The 27,859-nt window shown below is 38.9% G+C and overlaps 2 protein-coding genes and 1 long non-coding RNA gene across 5 annotated transcripts; 2 read left to right on the top strand and 1 right to left on the bottom strand.

The window, feature by feature from the left end:
* Positions 1 to 189: 189 nt before the first annotated feature.
* Positions 190 to 3,262, top strand: LOC113482978. Its single transcript, XR_003398937.1, has 3 exons — positions 190 to 317; positions 578 to 702; positions 3,076 to 3,262. It is a non-coding gene; the product is annotated as an uncharacterized LOC113482978 (long non-coding RNA).
* Positions 3,263 to 7,473: 4,211 nt separating this feature from the next.
* METTL18 (methyltransferase like 18) lies at positions 7,474 to 9,130 on the bottom strand. 3 transcript variants are annotated; one of them, XM_026853544.1, is made up of 2 exons: positions 9,074 to 9,130; positions 7,474 to 8,731 (listed from the first exon to the last, which is right to left on the bottom strand). In XM_026853544.1, the coding sequence occupies exon 2, from the start codon at positions 8,531 to 8,533 to the stop codon at positions 7,490 to 7,492; it is 1,044 nt and encodes a 347-aa protein (XP_026709345.1). In that variant the 5' UTR covers positions 8,534 to 8,731; positions 9,074 to 9,130; the 3' UTR covers positions 7,474 to 7,489. The 3 variants fall into 3 exon arrangements, with proteins under 3 accessions (XP_026709345.1, XP_026709346.1, XP_026709344.1); XM_026853545.1 differs by lacking the exon at positions 9,074 to 9,130 and adding an exon at positions 8,982 to 9,044; XM_026853543.1 differs by lacking the exon at positions 9,074 to 9,130 and adding an exon at positions 8,858 to 9,029.
* A 24-nt stretch (positions 9,131 to 9,154) lies between these two features.
* On the top strand, positions 9,155 to 27,760 carry C8H1orf112 (chromosome 8 C1orf112 homolog). Its single transcript, XM_026853541.1, has 24 exons — positions 9,155 to 9,316; positions 9,819 to 9,858; positions 10,561 to 10,649; positions 11,852 to 11,956; positions 12,431 to 12,571; positions 13,569 to 13,731; positions 14,094 to 14,178; positions 14,736 to 14,874; positions 15,323 to 15,403; positions 16,352 to 16,416; positions 18,105 to 18,253; positions 19,156 to 19,264; positions 19,769 to 19,955; positions 20,996 to 21,078; positions 21,387 to 21,438; positions 21,596 to 21,685; positions 22,341 to 22,526; positions 23,178 to 23,300; positions 24,173 to 24,268; positions 24,686 to 24,799; positions 25,260 to 25,364; positions 25,684 to 25,764; positions 26,530 to 26,643; positions 26,940 to 27,760. Exons 1-24 carry the CDS (start codon positions 9,218 to 9,220, stop codon positions 27,123 to 27,125), a joined length of 2,682 nt encoding a protein of 893 aa, XP_026709342.1. The 5' UTR covers positions 9,155 to 9,217; the 3' UTR covers positions 27,126 to 27,760.
* Positions 27,761 to 27,859: the final 99 nt, after the last annotated feature.

Genomic DNA, 27,859 nt, shown 5'->3' with positions numbered 1-27,859 from the left:
GTCCCAGACAGACCCCGAGCTGCTCCTGCAAGAGTTGGGAGGCTGGGACTGGGATCTCTGCCGTCGGGAGCTGCCCGCCGTCCTGCCCCGGCTCCTTATATCCTTCCCAGGGTGGGCTGTTGGGTGGCTGTGGGGGGACCTACCCCGAAATGGCGGGGGGGTTGAGGGTCCCTCGGGTGTGGGACGTGGCCGCCGGCTCCCCAGCGAGTCTGAGGTGCAGGGGGAGCCCCTGGGCCGTGGTGGCTGGTGTCAGCGGGCACAGCTCAGAAGGCCCTCCTTTCCCTTTTATGGGTGCCTCGTGTGAATGTGAGAAGAGGGTCAGTATCTCTGTCAGATGTCATTTCCAACCCTGAAAAAAACTCATTTAGGAAAACGATGTGTTCACTAAGTAAAAAAAAAACTGAAATAAAACACCTTAATTACAGCTTTTCTGTGTCTGTCCAGAGAAACCTCCCTCTCTTGGAGGTGAAAGAAGGGAATTGGAGAAAAATGAGTGGAAAATAGCCGAAAATAAGAGTTCTAGAGGATTTGATGCCTTATGTGTATTCTAATGGTTCTAACCATTCTTCTTGTGCAGATCATATATTTGAAAAAGTAAATCCTGAGATGGAAAAGCTGGGATATGAGTGCAAGTGCCTTGGAGGAGGGAAAATTGATCATAATAGCAAAGACAAGAAAATTAGGGTATTTGGTCTCTCTACAGTAAGTGCATTTCTTGCATTCCTTTAAATCCTTTTGTCTCTGATGTTCTGGGATTTTTGTTTTATAGTATGGTGCTTTTGGCAATTTGAATCACAGTGTAAACATTAACTGGAAAATGTGCCTGGCTCACTTGTGAGATAGATTAGAGTAACATTAGTTTTAAGGGCAGGAGATGAAAGCAACAATAGTAACAATGTTGAGTAATACCAAGATTAAGTTATAATGAAGGCTAAAAATGGAAGTTAACCTCTTCTGGCTCAATATTTTAGTCTTACTACTAGAGTAGGAATAACCCATTTGTAGCCACAGGGTCTTGATCCAGCTACTGTGTTATCTTTATTTGACAGTAACAATGTTGCTTGGTAAACACCAGTTAAATTGTGAATCTTGTTCTGTATATGTGTTGGGTGAGAAGAGTAGACCCAGTTTAGGTGTGAATTTTTAGTAGGTGAAGATGTAGTTTCACATAAATGCATGTTATGGAAATAGAAGTAGCTTACAAGAATACAGAAACTTGAGCGTTTTTGTTACCTGTTACTGTTCAGTCTAAGTTCAGTTTCTTTATGAAAGATTCAGTGATAATGATTTCTTGAACTTAGGGAACATGCTATAGTCTGTTTCTGGTGTTGCTCCGTGAAGCATAGTTACTTCTGTAGTAATACTCTGAGTAAAGATTCTAGGTTTCTAATGTAGATAAGAAGAAAATAGCTCTATTAATTTTTTATAGAAAGTGATGGTTACTTCAAACCTGCTTACCTTAAACGAGCAGTGAAAGTTGGGCCTTGAATGAGTTAAATGTTAGTGCTGGTTTTGTTCCAAGATTACTCTTGCCACCTGGAATAAGAAAAAAAAAACCTCTTTAGGATTTGTGTGGGGTTGGAAGGCAGTGTATTCTACTAAATTCTTGTGACTGTAGGTCCTCATCATAATTGCATCTTTTAGAAGAGACTTGACACCTGAATTATTAATTCAGCTGCCAGTTTAGTGTTAGAGGAAGTGGTTGACTCTTGCTCTTGTAATGCAACGTCTGTGGAAGGTACCTTGTTTCCCTGGTTTCAGTACCTTGATGCTTATAGATGAGCACCATGTAAAAGCAGAGTTTTATTACCATGAGGGCTTCTGTCAGATAAGAGACCTGGAGGCTCAGAAGTTTGTATATTAATTACATTGGTTTAATGCTTCTCTTTACTTGGAGATTTGTTGTCAGACTCTAAAGCAGAACTATCATCATGTTTTATGTCATTGACTACTTCTGAAGTAGATGCTGTGCTATTACTTGCAAAGCCAGATGGGGTCTTCAAAGTGATTACCAAGACAAGAGTGATCTGTAGGTCTGATGCTTTACAACTGACACCATAAGCCTGCATATTTCTGACATAACTATATTACCTAGTATTTTTGAAAAGTTTGTATTTTATAATGCATCAAGAATTTTAACCTGTGCAGTTTAAATGCTGGATTACTTAAGCTGTTCCTCTTGGGGCAGTCAGTGATGAATGAGTACCTGTTTTGTTTGATAATGCAATCTTGAGGTCGTTCTTCAGTCTTCCAAGTTAAGTTGCCTATGAAATATTACTGTAAATCACAGGGGTTGTCAGTACACTGCAATGTTGTGCAGTAAAGGCTTTATGACAGGGAAGAACTAACTTGTTCTGAAATGAGAAATCAAGATAATAACTCAAGTCAGAAGACAATAATGGAAAGGCAATTTCTACTACAACTGTCGCAAATTTCAGTAAAAGAGTAACACTGTGATCAGTGATTTAAATGAGGGTTAAAAATCATAGGGGTCATCTGACCTTGCCTTAGTTTGGAGTTGCAGTGACTGAAGAGCATGGATATTTAAAATTATGCCATTCCCAGCTAAGACAAGATTGCAAATAAATAAAACATGAAGACTATGATTTCTTTAATGTCTAGAATAGTACTTAAATGTTCACACATGTGGTGGCTTATTCCCTTTTCCTTCAGCTGAGCCAAATCAGATGTTTGTATGCTCATACATTAAAGTGGGTAATGTGATCTCTGTTGTTTAAAACAACATTCAATAAGAATGGTGGCTGAGGGTTTGGGAACATTTTAAAACAAACTTTCTGCTGGATAAATGATGTGAAAAATGCTTTCTCTACTGCCTGAGATTGCTTGACCCCATCACATGTATTTTCTGCAACTCTGCTTGGGGGGGAATTAGAGAGGAAAATAGAAAAATAAAACGTGATACTGCAAGGATAACTTTTAGAACCTGTATTTGATTTGTATGTGAACTACTTGAAGTATCAAATCATAACTGGATAATTTGTGTCGGCAAGAACTGAATGGTTCTGTGGACTTACTATCTGTACATGTCTAATAAGCATTTGTTCTTTCTTGCAGGGCTATGGAAAAGCAGATCATTCGGTGACTGTAGAGATACTGAAAAAAGTGTATACAGATTATGAAATTACATGGTCAGATGACAAGAAATAAATCAGCTACTTATTAACACAACAGGCAGTTCAAAACTGGTAACTGAGTTGTACTTTGTTAAATTGAATGTGTCTTCTATATATATTACCATAAATCTGGAGTAACTGGACTCTGCTGTAATTTATAATACAGTTAGTATCCCCAGATTGTATCTTATTTTTCATATTCCTTTGTGTAGAATCTGCAGTTCTAAGCCTTTTTTCCCCTCCTTCTGACATGCCATCTAATTAAACTCTCCCACATCATCTTACCTCCAGTTTGCTTTCATTCAATTTTGTCTCATCAGTATATTGTAGGATACATCAGAGTTTTGCCATCAACTTAAAATGCTGCAGGACCAAACCTGTTCCCTGGTCTTTTAACCACAGTGTTCTCAGTTTCCTTTATTTTCTATTGCTCTTCAGGCTTTTCAACTTTCTTATCCACATTTACAAAAACTGGAGGGGAGGGTTGACTGTTACAGTTCTTCACCAATGATCTAAATCTTCAATTTACTCCATGGTTTTGAAAATGCAGTATTTGTGTTCCACACAATGATCAGTATCTTCTATGTTTCTGCAAGATTCTTCCCTCTAGCAGACTGATGGCAGTGTCAAATTCTGACAGCACTTGTTTCAGATTCCCTGTACTACTTTTATTCCCCATGAGTATAATGATGCTTTTTTTTTTTTTAATAGCAATAATTATAGTTAACTACCTCCCAGACAGTACACCTAGGCAGTGTCTGAATTACCTTACAACTTCAGTTGTGAAGTTACTTGCTACAGTTTTTGCTTGTTTCCCGACAGTCTTCCTTTAATGCTGTTGTGGATTTCAAGGGAGTATCTTTTGTTCTTATGCTTACATTGTTGACTTGAAGCCTTCAAGAAGGATTTGTATATAAAGCCCAGTTCTTCTCTTTGCTGTGGTTCCTACTGCACTTACCTACCAGTATCTGGTGGTATAGAGTAGCTTTTTCTTTTCAATGTCCATGTGACTCTGTAAGTACAAACTGAAATTTGAGAGGCTTTAGTCCTGTTTCTGTCACAAAAAAATCCTACCTTACTGGGTTATTACACTAATTGTCCATCTTATGTCACCCTTCTGTGTCTTTGGAGAGGAGCTTCCTGAGTCTCATCCTTAAACCTTTCAGTTCCTTCCTCATTAGAAGAGTTCCAGGTAATCACCTTGGAGCAGGGTCTCTTGGTTGACTTCCCCCACATGCAGCCTGGACCTTCCCCCCCAGAGCCCTTATGCACTTTTGCATCTACTGTTTGTGCTTCTCTTTATGCTCTTGTGCGACAGTCTTCTGGCTGCACCACTCCAAATGCCATTATAACATTGACTGCAGGTTTGATTTTTCTTAAGATTTTGATTTCAGAAGGTGATTAAATGCCTGTGTACCTAATAACCAAGAATAGCATATGAGTCAATAATTTGCAAATTGGGCATCTCCCACTTCAATTTTCCTCATGGGTTTTTTCCCATAAGCTTTAGTAAAATAACTGTAATTGGTGCCAGTATTCAAAATTGATCTTTTTAATAGCCTCATTTCCCAAAACTAGCAAATAGTCTTCAAAGGGAAGTCATAAGCGCCTGTTAAAACAAACAATGTTTTCAGTTTAGTTTCCTGAGAAGTTTAATGACTGATTTTAATGTTTCTCTCCACAATACTTACGGGAAAGACACAATTTAGACCGGATTTCTTATTGTGATGACTCTTTCAAAAAGCAAGGGGATGGGGGCGAGGGTAGAAAAGGGGTGATGATATGGAATGAGCTGATAAATTGAGTTACCAGCTGACCTCTACCTCTTGTTTCTTCATGCAAGGAATTGGCCCTGATGTAAGGGGCTATTGTAACATCAAAAAACCACTTTGAGGGTCCTCCCAATTCTGTTTTCTAGTGCAATGTCATTTGGGGAAATGTTACTTCATAGCTAGGGAAATGAACATGTACAAATATTCTAAGTGAAAGATTTTTATTCCAGATCATGAAGAGAAGCAGGGAACTGGTCACTAAGGTGGTGATGACTTGGTAAGTAGAGAAAGCCGTAATGCAGATCAGGGAAACTAGTATTATTTGATGTTGAAACAGCAACAGAACAACCAGCCTACAAAACTAAGTGTTGAATTCTACTTCCTCTTGGCATCTATCTGCTGAATTTTAAGACTAGAATAGAACTCATCTGGAATTATGGAAATCCCAATGATAATTTTGCTGATTTCACCTGAGAAAAATATCCTTTATTAATTTTGATCTATAATTCTGAAATGGGAACTTAAATTATACTGTGTGGGGTTTCCTGTTTTGCATGTGTGTCATCACTGTGTGACTGTAGCTCTAGCAGTCTTAAGTCTTAAAAAAGCTGGTTTCATGCAAATATAGAATCACATTTATCTGAGCAATCCAAGAATGAGGATGCTGAGCAAAGGAGTAGTATAGTAAACCCAATACAGTGAGTTTGATTGTGGAGTATTTTCAAAAGGAAGCATTATGGTAGAAGACTGTAAGTGCTGCCTTCATTTACTCATCAAAAATACATGAGACTTTTAAACTGTATTCTCATAATGGTCAACTTTCCTTATTACTTTGAAACTCCACTAAACCTAGAAGGTATAGAACAAGCTATTCAGTCACTCCATGCAAGCCAACATTTGTCTTATGACTGAAGCTTGAAAAATAGTAAGCGGTAGTCACTTTGTTTCCAACTTCCCAGTTTTGACAAAAGAAGAACTGTTAAAAGTATTGATCTGCCAAAGCTAAAACTTCATTTTGTTCTTCAATCTGTAGTTAGCAGTTGTCTGTCATCAGTAAATTCGAGTTGATGCAGAAAAATTCCAAAGCACAATCACAGCTATGGCACAGCTAACTGCTTTTTTCCTCTCTTATAAACGAGAAACTTCAGTGGTTTCCAAAGCATCCCTTTAAAATAGTCTTAAAACTTGCAATTGTTTTTGAAATGGTAGTTAAGGCTCTTGTGTAAAGTACAGGAAACCCTCTATGACTAGCTTAATAGCAACATGGTCAAAAGAGGAATCTTGCAGTTGATTTCCAGAGCCTTCAAGGATGGGAGCTTAATGTACTAGTTAAAGCGATGTTGGTCATTGCTGTAGAAAGTTCCTTTCCATCCCCTCAGACTATTGTCCTTGCTCCCCTACAGAGTATCCTTGCATCCAGTTTACTGCAGTGCTCGACTGTCTCCAAGTTTTTATTACCAGGTTTTGTAGTTCTTTGGGTTTGTGTTTTTGGTAAGGTAATTTCTTCAGAAGCATCACTATCTTCAGCCTAGGAGACAGGAGTGACTTGTACACAGGCTTTTCAGAATGCTTGCTGCCCTGCCAAACCGCTGAAAAGATTGATGAGGTGTCAGTGTTCAGTACTGCCTCCAGCAGGCTTTTGGGTAATAGCGTATGAGCAGTTTAGTTTCTGAAAAAAAATCTTGTAAAAAGAAAAACAACCAAAAAACCCCCAGCCCACTACAGCACTCTAGTCAGCAATCTGCTGTAATAGTGCAGTTTATCTCCTTTCCCACTTGTCACCTAAAGCTCAGTTCTGCCATCCTCCAGTTACCTGGACTGCATTTGTAGGTTTATTGGTTGGTTGTTATAAGGAACTTCTCTTGTGTAGAGTCTTCTCTGAACTCAGCTTCTAAACCAGAAATCAGTTTTATTAATTTCTAAAAACAGTATGGCCATTTTCAATTATTTGCTGAACTCCTCTTGAGTGTGATCATGTCAAAATCTGAATGTGAAAATTTAGACCGCAATAGTAAATACTCTCTGGTACACTTTTTTAAAGGCTTGAATAAAAGTCGTGTGTGCATTACATATGAAAACATTACAGAGGCTCTTAAGATTGCTAGCAGAAGCAAAGTGATAAATACAGTGACATCCCCCTCTGGCGGCAAAGCAGCAGAGCTCACGGGCACGCAAGTGATTCTGAAATCGGTTGCTGCAATTAAACCGTACCCGAGGGAAGAGCCTGACCCCTGGGAACTGCTTCCTCACCTGGTTCAGGCAGCGCTCAGCAGCCACTCCTGCGACACACAGTTCTGGCACTGCCAAAGAATGTGAGAGGGGGATGGGGTCAGTGGCTTGCTTCATTCAAAATACATATAAATGATAATTAATTGGCATAAACATGGTGGTTTAAGCAGAACTCCACTTTTCTACGCAAAACCAGAATTGGAAGAGCCCTTCACTTCTAGACACCACTTGTCAAGCATTTCAATAACAAGCATCCTTAATTTTTCAAACCATAATTCAACGGAGGAAGCAGAGAGATATGAGGATTAAAACATTTAATCTTTATTATATTTTTGAAGGACCTGTGGTTAAATTTTAACTGGAATCCTTAAAGGCAATTTCCATAATACAACGCTGCAGTCCTTTATCAATTATTTTAACTGTGCTGCTCCTAAACACATTTCTCTCTTCAAAGAATTTCTCAAAGAGGTAGATACCACCACCAACCCCAAAATAGTGTGCTTTGCTTGCCAAATACACACGGCCATTTCTGTCTAAGAGCTGAGCCAGTGTATCGTGCAAAGCACTGTAGTAGTCAGGATTATAGATGGTCTCAGATGTGAGAATTATATCATACTTTGATAAGGGTTTATTGCTGCTTAACAGGAGCTGGCTGACCTCAGACCACTCTCCAGAAAAAAATCTGCATTTGGTGAGCATATCAGGAAAGCACTCCACTTTCCTGGGCCTCTTTAAAGGGGGCTTGCTGTCTCCACTGTCCCTCCTACTGCCTTCCTTTAGACAGTTAGCCACTACATTAGGCAAGGTTATTTTGTCAATCACTGTGCTGTTGTAGTCCTGAAAATGGACTTTTTCAGCTTTGCCCCTTAAAGCAACTATTCCCAGCAGTCCAGCCCCACAGCCAAGATCCAATACAGTCTTGTTGGTAAACTCTATTTCAGCTTCAGAAAGGTAGTCTATGAGATCAAAGGTGCATTCCCAGATTTTCAGTCCTCCCTCATAGACTCCTGGGATGAGATCAGAGTGAGAGGAAACACTTTTAGACACAATGCCCTCTTCATCACTGCCATCCAAACACGTCATTTCTACTGCAGACATATTTATGTAATACAGGTCTGATACTGTTTCCAAGACTTTATCTTCCAATACTTTGTTGAAATCTTCTGGTATATTGTGCTCCTTGGCAGCTTTCAAGCAGAACTTCGATGGTGTCTCATCTTGGTGCTTGTCAGTACCCGGCCTCAGGCTGGAGTCTGCTACAGTATCAGCAGCTTGCTTGCTCTTTTCTGCAGATTCCTGCTTCTGTTTTGAAGAGCACAGCTGCAAGTCCATCTTATCATTCGTGTCTGGTTCATTGTTCTCATTTTCATCGATAAAAAAATTAAATCGAAAAGACATTTTCAGGAATCACAGTGAAAAAAAAATCTTAAATTGTTACAGCCAGAAATATTCATCTAAGATCTACAGTGATACAACGATTTTTTTTTTCCTTCTGTTTTCTTGCAGAGGATGTTTTTATATAGTTATCGCTATAGGGAAGGATGCTTTGCAAGCAGAGTATCAGATGTTTTGCCAATGAACTCAGGTGAATTATTTCTGGAAAGAGAGTAAATAGGTTTTACGTATCATTAAACTGCCAAATATTAGCACAAGCAAGCCGTCTACTTGTAGCACCCCAACTTTAATTTAAAAACATTTAAATCTACGAAAACACAACATTACAAGTGACCACACCTCAGGCGCAACGTAGGTATACGCAGGGAAACCAGGGTGGCCGCTCATTCCGGTAAAACTCGCGTTTCAAGCCACGCAAAAACAAACGCGCGCAGAGGCTGTGACGACCCACCTCCTCTGCCCCTCGGCTGAAGCAAGCAGGCCGGACGAGGAGACCTAGTCACGGTTGTGCCCCTTCCAGCCCCGGTTGCAAGACGCGCTCACCTTCCGCCTCTCCCACGTGGCGCGGCGGCTGCTTCCGCTTCCTTAAGCGCATGCGCGCCCGCGGTGAAAAAGGGGGCGGAGGCTGCCGGGACAGTGGAGGTAACTTTTTCCCGCCGCCGCTCGGCTCTGAGGCGGAGCGGAGCCATGTCCCAGACAGACCCCGAGCTGCTCCTGCAAGAGTTGGGAGGCTGGGACTGGGATCTCTGCCGTCGGGAGCTGCCCGCCGTCCTGCCCCGGCTCCTTATATCCTTCCCAGGGTGGGCTGTTGGGTGGCTGTGGGGGGAGCTACCCCGAAATGGCGGGGGGGTGGTGTGGGGATGTTCCTCGGTCAGCCTTGTGCAGTTCAAGCGAGTAAAGCCCTGGGAGGGAAGGCGGTGCACCCTTTGTGAAAGGCTGACACAGGGCGGAAAAGCTGGGAGCGGGGTATTTCGCTGGAAATGAGTGCAGCCTTTCGCTGAAATAAAAGATCACGGTAGAAAAGAGCGTGTGGTTCATTTAGCACTGTAGATAGCTCCTCCCAGCCCGCCCCCCGCCCTTACTCTCCTAATATATTGTAGAAATACTTGTACTAGTCATACGGGTATTGAGATACACCTGCCCACATTGCTTACGGAGCATCCCTACAATTTCGTGCGAGGGATGAAATCTACATGAGACAGCGTGAAAGAAGTCGCTGTGACTTATACAGATGCTTTAAAGATAACCTTTGTGATAAAATGGATTTGAGTTTCTTTAACGTTTTTACTCTATGTACCAAGAGTCTGAAGACTGGTCTGAGCATATTCGTAAGTAGCAACCAAGAAGTACTTCTTCTTCCTATGGATTCTTGTTTTGCAACTGTGTTACAAATTCTACACTACTTAAAATACTTAAGCTATAACTATTGACCTTCACAGTCTTCAACAGTCCTGCTGGAGCTTGCATGTTACACAAATTGCATGTTGAATAAAGTAGCTATGCATGTAGAACTACTTTTTCCTTCCCATTTCTGATTTTTAGGTACTTGAAAGAAGGGTGCTTTTTGTCTTCTATTTTATTGTATTTTTGGCTGTTATCTTACAGGTGGCAAAGCTTTTGTAATAACTGATAGTGATAAGAAAATGAGAATGAATGTAACTGTTTAGGAGTCTTGTTAACGTTCATGGTTAAATTATGTATTAGTGCCAACCAGCACATTAAATATGCAATTTTTTGCAGTTTGGAACATGGAAAATCCTAGTTCTTTGGCCAAACAATTATGCTTAGCCTTCAACTGAGCATAGTCAGATGTGATGCTATTATTGATGGGTTTATGCATGTTGGAGCTGTTAAGTGTTACGTAATTTTTCAGATAATGCATACCTGATAAGTGTTATGTTGCCCCTCTCAAACTCAAATATCTGATCTGTTTCTGCTTGATGCAGTTCTTTGTTTCATCTGGTAGGTTGTTACTTATTTCTGATAATCACATGTTTTCTGTAAGGTTTTATAAATGTTTTGCTTTGCAGGTGTTTTGAGGATCCTGACTGAAATGTTTTTGCCCCATATCAGCCTTGCAGATTTGGAACAAACGTTTTTCTCCAAAATATTACCTAAGGTATGACAGCATCAATTAAATGTGGAATTTTCAGTCAATCCAATGCAAAAAACCTGCTTAAAATGCAGTGATTCTTTTTTGAGGTCTCATGATATATTTATTGCTTTGGATACAGAACTTAAAATTGTACTGTTTAAAACTTATAACAATTTTGTGTTGTTGGACTCTTTCTGTGACTGTTACCATTCTTTACAGTGGGAAGATGATCAAACATACAATGTTCTACTTTATGTTTTCAGTAACAGAATTGGGTTTTATTTCTGAGGTGATTGGGTTTGCATAAAATGACCAAGGTGGAGAATTTTTATGTGAGCTATCCTCTCAGGACAAATAAACTGAAGAACCCAACACTCATACATCATGAATAAACACTGTGATATTTGTGAATAATATAGTGAATAAACTGTCAGACCATACTGGCTTAACCTATGTTATCTTTTTGGATTAAATGATAGAGAATTTTGTGCTGTAGTTGTATTAAAATTCTTCAACACCTACATTTTAACAGAAGTAAACCAGTGCTGAATTAATGGTTTCAGTTTCAGGCCTCAGCTTGTGTATTTTAAGAAGCCAGCAAAAATGGCCACTTGATTTCCATTTTCCTTATTTTATGTCTTGTAGCAGATTTTGGAGATTACCAGAAAAATGCCCTGTAACAAGCATATCCTGAACAAGGATGACTGTACCGTACCAGTTTAGGTAGTATCCTGGCACCTGCCTGGAAACACCTTGCTATCTTTCCAGTAACACTCATCAAATAGCCAAGGACCTCAATCAAAGTAGAAATTATTATTGTTTGTAGGTCGTAGGCTTATTTTTTTATGTATTTAAAATGTCAGTCATCGTTCTCAACAAAAGCCAATTTTTCTGAGACAAAATGAAAATCCTTTTAAAATGATGTGATTTTAAGTAAAAAATCCCTGGTAGAATGAGGTATATATTTCAAATGAATTAGCTGTGAAGTTTGTTTTACTAACAGATTTTAGAAAAAGTAACATACTATAGCTTGTGTCTATAATTTGGGAAAACCATAAGATGGTATATCATGCTTTATGATTCACATGCTAGAAAGTGTTATTTTGTTCTGCGAGTGCTCTCAGTAGCCTGTGACTCCATGCCAAGTACGCAAGCAGATATGGAATGGTCTATTTGTGTGTGTACATTTATAAATAAAATATTTAAACTTTGTTTTGTTCTGACAGACTCTACAATTATTTGATAACTTGATGTATAAATTGTCCAGTGAGGCCAAGGGATTAACCAGCCAGAATACAGAGTTATGCAGTACTGTAAGGAATCTTCTACAGGCAAGTCCCGTGGAATAAGCTATCAGAGGAAAGTTTACATTATTCTTTGATTTTTTTTTTCCCTAAACAATTAAGAGATTTTTAGAATATTTTTGCCAGCACTAACCAGGTGGTTAAAATGTAATTTGATCTTCCGTTGCAGCTGAAGTTCAATTAATGTTTTGTGAATGATTTGATTACATCTAGCATGTGGTGCTAATCATAAATTTTTTTTAAAATCTCAAGTTCTGCTGAAGTTCCTAACACAAATGGAATGTAATTCTCCATATTTAAAGAGTGAATCTGGCATGTATTTTTACAGTCACTTAATTCCAAGTTTTAAAATTTTTGTAAATTGAGAGCAAAAATCAAAAGAAATATAAAGCTTTCAAAGGGTATATGGTATTAGAGAAAAGCTCTGGAATTGTTCAATATAATTTTACAGAGCTTCATTCATCTTTAACAAAATTGACTGTTGTTTATTCTTGCTTTAAGACTATGGTGCAACTCTTAGAAACTCTGACTGGCTGTGTACGATACATCTGCACGCTGCAAGAGTGTGTGCCTCTGGAGAGTATCCGTACCCTTCCATCCTCTGTTCTTTATGTAATAAAGAACACATTTACACACTGCAAGGTAGGTCAGTGTTAGAAGGAGAAGAATTCTTACACTGGTTGTTTTTTGGGAAACACTCACTTTGTAAGAAGATCCTATTTTAAAATAATACTACTGTTGATTTTTTTTTTTAATTTAAATTTAGTTATCAAAGAGTTACAGAATGTACTTCGTGCACAAGCACAAATATGATTTTTCAGCTGTCTGCCCAGCAAGTCTGACCTGGTAGTGAGAGGCACAGACTGCTGTTTCTGTATTTTGCACCAAAGTCAGTTGAACATTTTGCTTATGAATGTAGACTCTCTGTGATATCTGTGCACTTCTGATAGCTGAGGTATTTTCAGAGCTACAATTGGTTACTGAAATGGTGGTGCTTACCTTATTTCTATGCAATTTCCAAAGTGGATTGGAAGTTGAGATTATGATCTCTGTCTGTTACGACAACTAATGTATACCAGTTTCAGATCTGCTTTTTCAGCTGCAACAATAATTCCCTCTAGAGCAGTGAAAATAAAACAAGGTTATTGTAAGGGCACAGTAGCTTTAGGTCAGCCTTCATTTTCACATTTCAATTCATCTTTCTTACAGGAACACTGCCATCAGTTTTCCATGTCAAGATTTAAACTCAGGTGCTATACCTTTATCTAACAATTCTAATTTGAAAGTATTGGGAAATACTCAAAATGGTCCTTCCTTTATTGCTGACCTTGTATTGTTGTGTGCAGAAATATGATCCTGGGCTCATACATTGAGGCCTAATCCAAAGCCCACTAAAGTCACTAGACCCAGGCAAACTTCATTAGTTGTTGATGAGGCTGCAGGTGAATAGCATTTTATATTTAGCAGTTGGTAGCAGATGTTCCAGATCTGGTTGTGTGTTGGGTTAAAGAAGGTACATCAATGCCTTGTTCTTTTTTTCAGCTGAAATGCTCCCAGTGTTTTCAGCATGTGAAAAATCAGGCTGTGATTCCTGAATGATTTTTTTTTTTTTAACCCTCTTCTTCCCCATTTCCTGCAGGACAGTGAATCAGTGTACTGTGGGCATCTGAACTTAATTTCTGACCTCCTACAAGCTATGTTCAAGGAAACTTACTCTCTTCAGAAACAACTGATGGAACTACTTGATATGATTTCCATGGGCTCTCCCTCTACTGAAGATAACATCACAGATATGGTGTCAGGTACATGTGTTAATGCTTTTTTTAGTCTTGCTCAATCTTTTTTTTTCTATAAAGAGTATGTCTGAATTTTTAAAACAGGGTTTTGAGTATGCTCAGTTCCTGCTGTCCTCACCAGCCTCTCAGAAGGTGGCATTTTGCAGCTTAAATATTTCCATTTTTCTCTTAAAACTTTCTCTGTGGGATGGGGCATGTTGTGTAGGTTTGCAGGAAAGGGGCAACACTGAGCCATATTTTTTATTGGGTGTCAATGCCCTATTGTATTCCCTAGTGCTTGGGATTGCTGCTGTTTTCCTAGGAGAGTAGTGTTGCTATGAACTCACGGATCTGATTTAACTCAGTTGTCCCTGTTATTTCCTCCTCAGTAATCCACACTGTGCTGGAGATATGCTCTGTCATTTCCAATATGGACCATGCTCTTCATGCCAATACATGGAAGTTCATAATCAAGTATGTCATAGAACTCTTTGGATTTCATTGTGATATAAACAGACCGTAATTTTAAATAACTAGTGTTTAAATAGGTTGATGTTCAGAATTTTGAATAAAATTGAAATTGGGGAAAATTCAATTTAGCTATTTAGCTAGTAAGTAAATTTAGAAATTTAATTTAGAAATTCAGCTAGTACGTAGTATTAAAGGTGCTGTCAGTGAATGCAGTTAGGAATCATGCATGAAAAGTAATAGAAGCTTGACTTCTTGTATTACAATGTAGAAGAAAATTTGAAACACCTTAGTCTAAATAAATAACCTTAAGAGGGCTGCCTTGCATTTCTGTGGGCATTTTTGACTTGAGTTGTGCTGTCTTGCACTTTCATCCTGCCTCTCCGATTCAGTCCTGGCAGTGAAGAGGCTTGTTCTCTGCAAATTTCTGGTTTCAGTGTACATGGATATTGCACCAATTAGTACTGTATAAAAGCCTAAATAGAAGAATTAATTACTTGGATTTGTACTACCTCATTGCATGACCACTTCTGACCATTAAATATCTCATTCTGATCTTTTAGGCAAAGCCTGAAGCATCATTCTCTGCTGCAGTGCCATCTGAAACACAGTGACATCCTCAGTGGCCTGTGCAAGGACACTCTTCTTTCTTTTCACTCCTGTTTGGAACTGGCTGAGCAAATGAAGGTGTCAGAGATACAGGTGAATTAAAAAGCTCCCAAAGCTGCCATTGAACTTGAGAAGGATAAATTGTGTTGTATTATTGCTTGGAGTGGCTTGGGTTTGGTTTTCAGTTTGACTTCATGTGGCAGGCAGAATACCATGTTCTTTTGAAACCACATGAAAATGAGGCCTGTAACTTTGCTTAGATTGTGGCGGTTTTGGTGAGGCACTAAGTTTCCACTATATTTTGTGAGAATTTTTTTTTTTCCTAAATTGACAGTAGCTCGATCAAAAGATAACATTTCAGTTCTGAATATTGCTATAAAAATTTTGAAGCATAATGAAGATTTTTGAAGTTTTTTCCCCATAGCTGCAGAGTCTGTAGAGAATAAAGTTTGAAATGGGTTTTGAACATTGTTAGCAATCTTGCTTTTTTATTGTATTACTCCATATATTAAGTTTCAGAACTGCTTTTTTATTTGTACAGGAGGGCACTGACCTCAGGCTGTTCCAGAAGACAGTCAAACTGTGCAGGTTCTTTGCGAATTCCCTTGTATACTACACCAAGGTAGGTTTTAATACTTGAATTCTATGTTAGTATTAAATTTAAACCTCTGGTCTGCAAATGGAATAATTTTGTACTGCAGAATATCTTTAACAGTTTACAACTGTGCCGTATGGGCGGTATAAATAACATCTGTGTATAACCTGCTTCTAATTCTTCCACCTGTATATACTCACAAGCCTAAGCAGGGTTACTGCTGTGATTTAACACAAAATCAAACAAGAGTAACGAGCTGTTACAAGCAGCGTCACCATGGAGTTGGCAGGAGATGTCCAGTCTTTATAATGTTAGCTGGAAGAATTAAGTAGATGAAACCTGTCAACATGTTTTCAGAATTGTTTCTCATTTCAACAATTGAAAATGATGAGACAGTAATAAGAAATGCCCGCTTACTGTTGTTAGCTCTGTCACTAACTTCCTGCTCTTTTCCTGGCCCTTCCACTTTGTTGCTGTGCTTTATATCTCTCACTATTAGAAGGTATGCTGTAAATCTACCCATCTTAAGAATGTATGTGAAAAAATTTTGCTCTCAGAACAGCTGTGACAGTGCATTCTGCATCTGTTCTGTCCCACGGGGTAAAAGCAGGGGGGTGATTTTTTTTGTTGTTGGGATTTTTTTTTGGCACAATATGAATAACATTGTGACAGGATAAAACAGCCTTACACCATGTAGGAGACCACTTCAGATTTTTGCAGCTCTCTATAGCTATTACAACTATACTTACCATTTTTTTTAAAACAAACCTATAAATTTAATTGTTACCTACAATATATATACATGTAGTCAAATTAGAATTACTATTACTATTGTTTGCTTTGCACTTACTTTGTTAGAACTTAAGCAGATTTTGCAGCATGGTACTTTTACACAGCAATATAGATCAGAAAGAAAGTGTATTTAATCATGTATTTTATATTAAAAGTAACATTCAAAATTAATGGCTTTTGCAGGAATTTCTTTCTTTCCTCTCTGATTCGTGTTCTCAGTTGTATCGGCTCTTTCTTCAGATATACAGGCAAGTGAAGTACAAATAATTGATTATTGATAGTATCTTAATAACATCTCCAGATTGCATTCTTAGTTATAAGTATTTTGAGGAGTAAAAATATGGTTCTCGTTCCAGAGCTTTTGCTTGCTTTTTTCATGTACAGAAATGTAAAATATTTTATTTTAATAAATTGGGCGCTTGTGTGATACTAGTTACCTTAACCCCATCTGCCATCAGTGCTGTGAGTGTCGAATATTGACAAACCACTAACATTGTTGCAATTACTTTTGTCAACATTTCTTAACAAGTTATATGTGCAGAATATGCAGATCAGTTGTCTTGGACACTGGGTCTATTTATGCAAGTTCTTTTGAAAATTCTTGTTCCTAAAGTCAAAATTCCTGAAGGTGGGATTTACCCTTCGGTTACCTTGCAATGAAGCAGTTAGGCAGAGGTGAAACACAGCAATCCAGCAGTGTACCTTCCGCTTTGAAACAGTAGAGTGACGTTGCTCAAATCATGCAAAGTCAAGGCAATTCAGAATTGCTGTTCCCTAGTGATCCCAATTCCTTTGTTTCATATACAACGCAATAGCCACGCACTCTTTTTTTTTCATGTCTTAAATTCTAGTTAAAGAAGAACTATTAGATGAAATACAGGTGTCAGCTGCAACATTTGACAGATTGTTTCTACTTTAAGACAAAGTATGGAAACATTTGTCCTGAAGGGGGAGAGGATCAGAAACAGAGTATCCTGAAATTTCTCATAGCTTTACTGTTATGTTTATAATCTTGCAAAATCTCGCAAAAGGACAATGGTTCTCCTGTAAGCAAATGCTTTTTTAATGTTATGCTCATAAAGCATAACAGTCTGCAAGCAGCTTATCATTGTTCTTTCAAAAGTTGCATTCTATTTGCTGCAGTAGTGGGGAAAAGTAGGGGAAAGTGGACTTCATAATGTAGATGGCTGATTTCAGTCATTCTTCTGGAATTGAAACCAGGTTTCTGTGGGGAGATGCGTGCATGAGTTCACTGCATGTTTCCCTGTGAGATTGGGTGGATGTATTTTTTTATGAGTTTCCTCTTCGAACTACTTACCTTGTAGATCTTTCTCAAGCGGAAGGTTGTAAACTTTTATTCACTCAGCAAAACTGAGCAGGATCTTTGAGTAGGAAGGTAGCGTTTTTACAGTCACTTTATAAGCTGCAAGAGTGGAAGTTTTTCATTTCATGATCTCTTTTGCTTTAGTCTCATATTGCTGCTTTTTTTTTGGTTTATTGCTCAGGGGTTTTTTTTCTTCAAAGAAGTTGTGGTACCTTTTTATTAGTCTCGTGTTAAGTTACTGCCATCACATTTATGACTGTCAAATTGCATATACAGGTGTTTCTTGGCTTTTCATTCCTTGACTCTTTTTGTGATTCAGTGTATTTCTTTATACATATTATGTATTTTACATGCATTTTCTGTGAGTTTGAAAGGTTTTCTTTCAATGTTTAGCAAATTACTGGATTGTGATACTTTGTTTAAAGGCTGAATGCAGAATTGCAACTCTCAGGCTGTAATAGAGATTCTAAAACGGGAGAGACTTTTCTGTCTTTTACTCATAATAACAAGGAAATAATGAATTTGTCTTTTTGTAGTTCTTTTCAAAAGTAATGTTACTGAAAATGCTCTGGGGAATATTTAACTTTTTTTTTTTTTTTCATCCCCCCTCAGCAAATTTCCTCCCAGTCTCTATGCTCCAGAGATCTTGGAAGTTCATCGAGATGAATTATCCCGGGTTTTTCTTGTGGCTCTGGATCCTCTCATCAACCATCTTCTAACCTTTAGCCCTTTTATGGAGGAAGTGTTAAGTGAAAAGTTAGGTGGGTTTAAATACAACTACCAATGCTATAGTACTGTGTAAGGATCTCTAAGGGATCAGGATTGATATTTTGACTTTCTGGACCACAAGCCGTATTCTGTACTGGTTTACTTGTCTGTAATTCTTTTGTAAGTAATATGATCTAGCCTGTGGCATGCTAACTCAGATGAATACAGCAGATGGTTCATGTTCCTGTTGAATGCATCTTTTCCAAAGTACTCACAATAACTTCAATATTAATCTAGTTAACAGAAATCCTGTCAATTCTACTGATTTGCATAATTTCAATCCACATTAGTCACAAACTTTCAAAGTAGGCTGAAAGTTTTATGCTGTTGGTGGGGGAAGATGGCTATTTTTTCCTAAATGAAGTATTTTCTGCAAAAAGTAGAATGCTTTCATACTGAAAAATGATCAGCTTTTTGTTATAATGCAACCCCTCCACAATTTCTGTCCTGACCAACATGTCATAATTCTGAAAGCCGTCTGACTTCTCTCCCTTGTGCACACTCTAGCCTTGTGATTATCCTGAAACACTTAGAAGAAAAGTTTGTGTTTTCACTGTTTAAGGTATCCAGTGTTTTCAAGGAGATGGGAAGCATGAGGCATCCAGATTAACTCCTTTGCAGCATCTTGCAGTGATAGTTCAGAACTGGAATGTTTTAGATTTTACCTGATACAGTATATTGCATTTATTTTTCACTTCAAACACAATGTTCATGAGGAAATGTTCCTTTTTTCCCAGCTGTGTTTATAGGTGATTTTTTTGATCGTTTTACTGGGAATTTTTATGTTTCACTAGTTGTTCGTCATTTATCACTTCCTTAAAAGCCAGTTTTTACACACAATATATTTCCTAGGGCAACTAGCATCACATTTAAAAGAGCACCCCAACTTCTACAGGTCTCCCTCCTGAGCAGCAGCTGTCCCAGTGTCTTGTCCTGATTACCATAATGGACAAGCTGTCCTCTCAGCCTGAAGAAGTGCAAACTCTCTGGAACACAGAAAAAAGGTATGGAAAAGGTTTTCACTGCAGTTCTTCACCACAGCACTCAGTCTGTACAGGCAAACAGAGCGGGTCAGCTGCTGGGCTTTCCCTTGCAACCAGACCATGGATTTACATCCTTATGCTGAGCAAATCAGGATCTGATGTTCAGTGCTTCAGGAGTGAAGGATAACAGAGCCAGATATGTCTTTGTTTTTTTGGGAAAGGAATGGCATTTCCAGGATAGTAAGAGAGAGATGTATTTCATTTGTTGATACTTCACTAAGTTAAAATCTTGCATTTTTGTGTCTGAAGCCTCTAATAATCAGCTGAATTTGTAAAAGACAAAGGTAGTCAGGAACATAAATCTTGTGTAAAAGTATTGAAGTTACTGCTGTTGTTTCCAGTCAAAGAAAAAGATTCTGTAGTACTGATGTTGCTTGCAGGATTTGGGATTTGCATATCTCTAACCCAACTGTTTTTCTTGTTTTCTCCCCCCCCCTTTTTTTTTTTTTTCTTTTACCCTTCCAGCTTGTCTTTGTTCTCAGCTCTTTTCTTCAGTTTCCAGCAATGTTCTGGCGAGCTTTCTCTCCCTGTTTGTTTGCCAGAGGTGATCAGTACAGGACACCCAGCAGTTCCCATCACCCTCTATCACTATGTCTGTGTCCACCTGTGCTCCTTCATTGCTTCCACACTCCCATCACACTTTCCTCGGCTGGTAAGATTGTTTTTTGCTTATCATCTTTTCAGCTGTTGTGAAGCTTAGGTACTGTTCACAAAAGAATGAGTTCTTTTAATGATCCTACCTCTGAATAGATGCTTAGTTATGAAGTGTTTCTCTAGAAAGAAGCCATGATACAATTGCAGGACTGGAGTTCAGTCATACAGCAAATCTCACTTCTGGGAGAGGGGACAATAAAGCTTCATACAAATTCTTGAGAACCTCAGTGGCGTTGGAAGTTTTTGTTCTCTTTGGCAGGGGGAAGTCAAGTTGTTAAAAAAGCTCAGTGCTTTCTTTCATGTGACATTCAATTTGTATTAAATTTATCTGGTTTTGTTAGTCTATACTGTGAAGTAATAAAGTGGCACTAAGTATTTAGTGTGGATTATATTGTTGTGATTCCAGCTAAAAGCATACCACAAAATGTTAATAAGCGTACTTTTCTACTTCAGAGGACTATTCTGGGCTTTGGTTAACGTTATATAATGTTTTAAAAGTTTTTCACTTTTTACCACATATAGACAAAGAACATCTAGATAAATGTAGACCTTTCTAAAGTTAAGAGTTGTCACAAAATTATAGCCCTAATTTAGAGGTTTTTTTCTGAATGCTACTTTCCTCTTTCAGATAAAATTTTTGTTCGTAAAAGAGAAAGAGGTTTTACTTGGTTTTCAGTAAGCTGCCAGTAAAGGTGCTGAGAAAGCTGGCAAGAAAATTTGCAATACATTGTTAAAAAAAAAAATCATAAAAAGTTGCCTTTGTGAAGAAGGGATGCATGTGGTGAAATTTTTTCAAAAGTGAAGGATCCTCAGCCCCTTGAAATGAATGTACGTGTACATTCGAAGTATGCAAAACGAAAGATGTAGCTGCTTACTTTATGGTCTAGCTGAATATAAAGTATGAGAATGAGTTCTTAAAACATTTTAAATTGGATAAGCTGAAAATCTTGCTAGGTTTTATGCTAATTGGTGGAGTAGAAGTAATAGTAGGTCTACAGTCTGTTTCTACATGAATTTCTATATATTTGTTCTCCTCAGGAGTATGCTCTGCTGGATGCTGTGTTGGGTTCTAGTATGATCACGTCTCTGCTAGCAATGGACGCATGGTGCTTCCTTGCCCGGTATGGTCAAGCAGAATTTCCACACATCCAGTTAGTTCTGTTGTAAATAATTCCCTGAGATTTTTTTAAAGACAAAATTGTCCTAGAATTGGATTCTTTTCAGATATAGAGCATCGAGAAAGGGGAACATACCTTTTCTGCTATTTAATCATTATTTTTGTAATTGTTTTCTTAAGTAAATTGTGTCTGTTCTTATCAAGTTTAAATATGTTAGAGGAAACAGCCATCTCTCAGACAAGATTTTTCATATTTAGTCTGTAAAGGAGTAGGAAGTAGAGACTCACAGGCTTTTGTCTCTCACGTTCCAGGTATGGAACAGCTGAACTGTGTGCTCACCACGTTGTTGTGATCGCCCACTTGGTAAGAACCACAGTGATGTTTGTGATTCAGCACCAGTTTTGAGCGTTACTGCTGTGATCCCACATTAGCAACTCTCAGAATATTCTGTATAGAATTCATTTGCTGAGTGGCAATTTTTTCTGTTAATGAGATGCATTACCCTTTTATCCTAATTCAGATAAAGTCTTGGCCCAGTGACTGTTACCAGGTCTCTGCCTTGGGTGTTCTGCTGAGGCGTATGCTGTTCCTGATGGCTCCAGATCATCAGGCGAGTATAGCACCAGCATCTTCAGTCTTTAAGAGATTTGAATCAGTGGTCTGTGTTACAATACTCTCTTTCAGTTCTTCAGAAATGACAAGATGTTGAGTGCTTGCTTGCTGTACTTGATACTGTACTTGTTATTACTTTGTCATAGTGGATCCCAATTTGTGCAGATGTGCTCTTTAAAACAAGAAAGGCACATACACCTTTCGAAGAGTGCTCTTGTTGGGTGGCAACGAGGTCCTTTTTTTGACTAAGTATGAAAATGGCACATCTCCCAGATTTGCTGAAACTCTGTCCTGCCATTGTGACTGGTGTTCATGAGTGTTCTCATGTCACCAGATAGAGACTAGTATCCTTTCCTGTCAGTGCCTCTCTATATAACCTCAGAGAGGCTAAAGCTCACTCTTGCTAGGGCCATTGCTTCAAGCAGCTGAAAATAAGTTGCTTAATCATTCTGATGTGCCGAGAGAGCAGGCGGTTCGAGAGGGTTTTCATATATAAAGTTGGATTTTATTTGAACAAAAGGTTTTACACAATTATTTTTTTTTCATGCAGTGTTTCTGAAGTAAACTGGTAGTGCGTTTTGTTTTTTCAGCTTTCTGACAGATTATCAAATTGTCTTCTGGTCTGTTTAGTTCCTATTAACTTTTGTTCACAGGTAGAATTTGCTCATAAGTTTCTTCCAGAAGAGTTGGAGAACTTAGCTGTGTGGCAGCACGTATCCCTCAAGGCCCTGAATCCTGACCTTAGGAAACAAGTGGCCTATCAGCTGTGTGTGGCAGGGCTCACGCAGTGCAGGCGATGGCTGAATAGCAGGCACGCGTCAGGAGAGCTCCGACCTGTGGTAAAAGAGATTTGGTTCTCTTTGTAAAAATGTGTGAACTCCGGATTTCCAAGCTATAAGGATTTCTGTGTGTTGCACAGCTTTTTTCCATGCGTGATTGGCATATGCATGAGCAAGAACTCTCACTTTAATGTTTTCTTCTAGTCTAAAACAACTTAGGACCCTCTACCCCAAGGGTGACAGTGGGGGTCTTGTGGTTTACTAGTTATTCTAGTTTTTGTTTGCCTCTGGGTGAGCAGATGTATTTTTCTTTAGAATTTTTTGATTTATACTATGTCATGCAATTACTTTTAAGTTTTAAAATCCTGGCTGTTTTTATGCGGCATCAAGTCTGAAAGACGCTCACTGGTCTCCTTGGTGAAGGAGTGTGAGAAACCAGGGACTTCCATATGAAGTATCTGCTGCCAGCTTTTGCCTGCCAATGCAGTTAATGACTGCAGCACCGTGTGAAACTCACAGAAGTACCGGATGCTTTCCTTGCTCTGGAAGCTTTATTGGCCAGTGGCCTGGTGGATTAGCTGTACTGTACAGCTGACATAGTGCACTGGGCTTCTTGCCATCTTGTGTCATTTTAGATGTTTAATATGAGCCCGGGGTTTTGGTTTGGTTTATGTGTAGCTTTTTTTGGTCTTACATGTTTTTTCCTACTAGAATACTGCCCTTTCTGTTCTGCTGTCTGCCTGCAATTTTGCTGGTGACACTCTGGAGTCAGAACTTCAGGCATCTGTCTTGGGAGTGCTTGGTCAGTTCTGGACTTTTCTCCAGGCTAAGCAGGTATGAGAATTTGCTGCTCCAGTGATGAAAGCACAATGTCTTTGAGAGGCTGGTGCTGTTCCATCATGTGTTTGTTACTAAGCTGTTTTACTTGGACCTGTAAAGCACAATCTGCTGTCAGCTGGTTTATGTATTAGGCAGGTGGTGCTCTGGGAAGCAGAGTTTGAACTTTCCTGAATGTTACATATATGGCTCCTTGTTACTCCATCTGTTACTCAGTGTCAGGTTCAGACTTGGTTAAGAAGTCTGAAATACCTCATTCTGATTCATGCCTATTACAAATTTGGCCTATTTCAAACGTTCATTAGGATGTGAACAAAACTCATGGTGATTTAATTAGTACATAGTTTAGCACATGAAAACCCACAGAGCTAGTAACCTTTCTCTCATATTTGAGAACAAGGGGGCAAGGCAATTCCCTTGCGACTGTATACCTCTGTGTCTGCAGTTTCAGTAAAGAACAAAGGATTGCCATGGCTCATACTCTGTATTAAAAAGAAGAGTTTGAGAGTGGGGGTGAAGAAGAGCCAACAAAGTGCCCCTTTAGAGGTCTCTTCCAACCTCATGCCAAAGACATTTGGCAACTGATAAGTGAAAAGAAATAGTTTGAATAACCTTTAGCTGCTTATATTAGTGAATGGAGGAAGGAGATGAGGGATAAGAAATGATCTTAATAAAAATCAAAGGAAAGGGTCTTGTAAAATATGACTGCCTACAAATATCGATATGACTTTTCATATTCTCTTCTGCTGCTTATACGTGTGAAGTTAGGCAAAGAATTTTGGAACACTACTATAACTTTATATTCTTTCTTAAGTAGTTATTCCATGAGCTAAAATGCAATGTTACTAATATCTTGTAATCTGTTGAAGGTCGCAGATGAGCCATGTCTCCAGCAGACACTGTGTTTATTACTTCATCTTTTGGAGTTTTTCATCCAAGCATTAGATGCTCAACTGATTATTCAGGTAAAGAACAAACCAAAACCTTCTTAGGAATAATTTACTTCATGAAAACCACGTTCTCTGTGATTCACTGAAATCTCAAATAAGTTATTTCAGGGTCTGGCCTTCTTTTAAGACATGGAGGGTTCCTAATGTTATTTCTTCCCTGATTGCTTTCCTGGTCTTTGCACTTTGGTTGACTGCTTTTGAGATTCCTGTTACTCTGTAAGATAGAGATACATATGGATATGCCATAGAGCGTGATCATTGTAAAATGCACACTGCAGCTTTATCCTAGCCAGTTTTATTCAAGGTGTAGCACACCTCCTTTTGTTTTCAGTCCAGTTTTCTAAAATCAGTGTCATCAGATTTAAGATAACAGAATTCTGTTTTCACCTCCAGTCTGTTTGATGGAGCTTTGCTGGGGCTTGTTTTCTGCAGGTGTTTGCACTGCAGTCTTCCCTTTTCCAGATGGATCCCCCAGATCATGTTCGTCTAGCAATGGTGGATTTTCTGTCTTCTATGGGAAAGGTGTTTATACCACAAGAAGCACAGGTAAATACAATTGTGGTCTTAATGAAATACTTTTCAGCCTTTTGATGAAAAGATATGCTATTTATTTCAATATAAAGTTAAAGGATCAAGTTCATTGAATACATACAGGAGCGCCAGGACATAATCATCTTGGAGACTTATTTTAATAGTCTGTGGCAGTTTTATTTTCAATCAAGACATGCTGAGTGCATGTAAGATACTTGGTTTATTTACTTGCTTGTTGCTTCTCACCAGTTAAAGGGCTGACTTTTGATCCTCCAAGAAGAAAGAGGAAAATAGAGTGTCACCTCCCTCAGTGTTGGGTTTTTGTTTTGTTGTTTTTTTTTCCTAGACAGGGCAGTACAGTCACATTTCACAAACCTGTCCCTTGACGGTAGAGCAATTCTTTAGTGATAAATCACAATGGTAAGACATACACAATGAACTCTTTGGAACTGATAGATATTTGTTCCTCTTTCAGAGGCAAGTTATACCCCAGTTGTCGTGTTTGTTTGCTTCTCTACTAGCTGACCAGACATGGCTGATTCATCAGCACGCGTTGGAGGCATTCACCCATTTTGCAGAGGTAAGCATAGCAGAACTCTGGATGCCAGTATTTGGCTCTGTTAACTTCTATTGTACGTAAATTCTTCTGTCTTAAATGTTTGCTGCTCTTCACTGACCAGTCTGATCTTAGCATTACAGATGCTATGGGCACATCAAAAGTAAGGAGGGCTAATGCAGTTGTAAGTGATTTGAGGAGCTGGAAGTGAAGGAAGATTAAGCACTGGTTGCCTAGATTGGTTGCAACAGGGAAGGGACTGTCATAGAAACATTTTTTTACTTTTTCTATTCCTTTGTTAATATGAATGCACTAAATAAGTATTACTTGACATTTTTGACAGGAAACAAGCCATGAAGATGTTGTTCCTCGGTGCCTTAATTCTGAAGAAACTAAAACCAAAGTTGTTAGTTTTCTGGCTAAGGTATGTATTAGGATGTTTAGCCATTCACTGCTCTCTTAGTTGTTGTACACATTCATTACAAGCAGTACACAACCTCTGTCTACACCTACATCATCTGCATGGCAATTCAGTAAGTAAATTTAAAATAAATTGTTCTGTTAACTGGGCTCTGGTTGAACTTTTCTATTTGCTTTAATCTGCAGATTAAACAACTGCTATTCCTATGCATGCTGTTCCTCTAGTACTTCCCAAGTACTCTAGTACTTTTTCCTACTTGAGCAAAAAAACTTACTAAATTGCACCGTTACTGGTGTAAACAGAGAAGCAACCTACTAAAAAGAGGAATTTCATCATTTGGTTTATGTGATTTCCTTCTCTGTTTCTCTTGGATCAGTTTCTGAGAACTAAATGAACATGTATGAAACATCTTAGTTGTTTTTGCATGTTAGGAAAAAACTGTCTTAAGAGCAGATGGCCATTCATGCAGAACATAAGACAGTGGGAAGGAGGGGGTGGTTATCATGCTGTAACCTAGGGCAGGGCTGTCTGGATGAGCAGTTTTTGACAAGTAGATAATTAGCAAAAGAACTGATAGCTGCCAGTGCTACATCAAAGCTGTAGATAACTTCAGTCTCCTGCTCAGAAGAGTGTGTGAGAAGGAGATGCATTTTTGAACTGCATGTTAAGATCTCTCCCTCACTCCCCTTTGTTCTGGCACACACTGAGCCTATGAAGGCTGGTAATACCACCCTGGTTTAGTTACCTCTCCTGTGGCTTTCTCCCTAGACAAGGCAAGTAGAAGAGACAACAGAAGCACGAACAGAACGTATGAAGCGAGAAAGAATTACCTGCAGTGCACAGTTTATGCAAACAGCTAGAGAACTGGAGTCGACAGGAGAGGTATGCACACTTAACTGGGCTTGATTGTTGATTTCTGTCAGTTCTGGAAAGTAGCTAAAGAGGTTCAAGATGGTCTTGCTGCCCTCCATGTCCTAAGAAAAAAGGTGGCATGCAGTCCTGGCCTTTAATATTATACCTGAATGCTCTGCGCTGCCTGCCAGCCTGCAAGAACTCTCACAAGGCAAGGGAGCCTCTTGCAGCTCTTTCTCCACCTCTAAGGGTCTTGCATTTGGATGAAGACCAATCACCAATGTAGAGCATTATGAATAATGTCTCATATTTACTTAAATCCACAGCCTCTGGCAAAAAGAGCATGTCCCCCACCCTCTGAGGAACAGTATAAGTCAGCAGTAGGCACAATGGAGGGGGCAGTGGAGGCTGTGAAGCTGCTGCTCCGGAAAGGGTCACCCCCCACCTGGCTTGCTGTGAAACTGGAGGCTCTACACACAGCTCTAGCCCTCCTCAGAGACAGTGTACGGTAAGGTGCTCAACAGGTTGTAGAGACAATAAAACAGCTCAGCACCCTGGTCTGAGGGAAGAGATGCCTTTGTACCATGATTGCTGGAGAAGAAAAAACTGTGACATAGGGTACTGCTGGGTCTCGGTTAATGTGCCAAAACAAACTGAGGTGTGAGATGTTGGCCTGTCTTTCACAATAACTGGCTGAAAAGACTGATTTATTTTAATGGACACTACTGTGCATCTAAGCTGTTATTTTTCTATATTGCTGATGTATGGCTTGCTCTTCTAAGCTACTGTATGGTGATAAACATTTCATGAGACTGTATTTTGAATACTGTTTGAATCTGTTGTAGAAATAAGTTACCTTTGTTCCTGTTACATGTATAGGCGACCAGGCAGTAGGTGTTCTTATCTTTTTAAAATACACTTAATAATTTAAGGCTCTGTACTCTTCTCTGAACACACCTCTGCTGCTGGTTCCACTCCCCACTAGGCTCATCTTATAAAAATAATCTTTATTGGTCACAGTTAAGAGCAGAAGGAACATGGTGCTTAAGCAGTTTGTGTTCAGTGGTCCTTCACTGCATGGTTCCTAGCACCTCTTGCGCCATCCACTGACAGAACTCTATAAACAGAAATAAATAAATTTGGTACACTGTACATTCATCTTAGATTAAAAAAGAGACATTTCTAAGGGCTTTACCTTTCTAGAAAAGGAAAAAAAAAAAGAAAAAGGCACATTAACCAAGGAACT

The sequence above is a fragment of the Athene cunicularia genome, assembly GCF_003259725.1.
Source record: "Athene cunicularia isolate RWA chromosome 8 unlocalized genomic scaffold, athCun1 chr8_part1, whole genome shotgun sequence".
In the NCBI taxonomy this organism is placed as follows: domain Eukaryota; kingdom Metazoa; phylum Chordata; class Aves; order Strigiformes; family Strigidae; genus Athene; species Athene cunicularia.
This window is presented reverse-complemented; position numbering and strand designations above follow the sequence as displayed.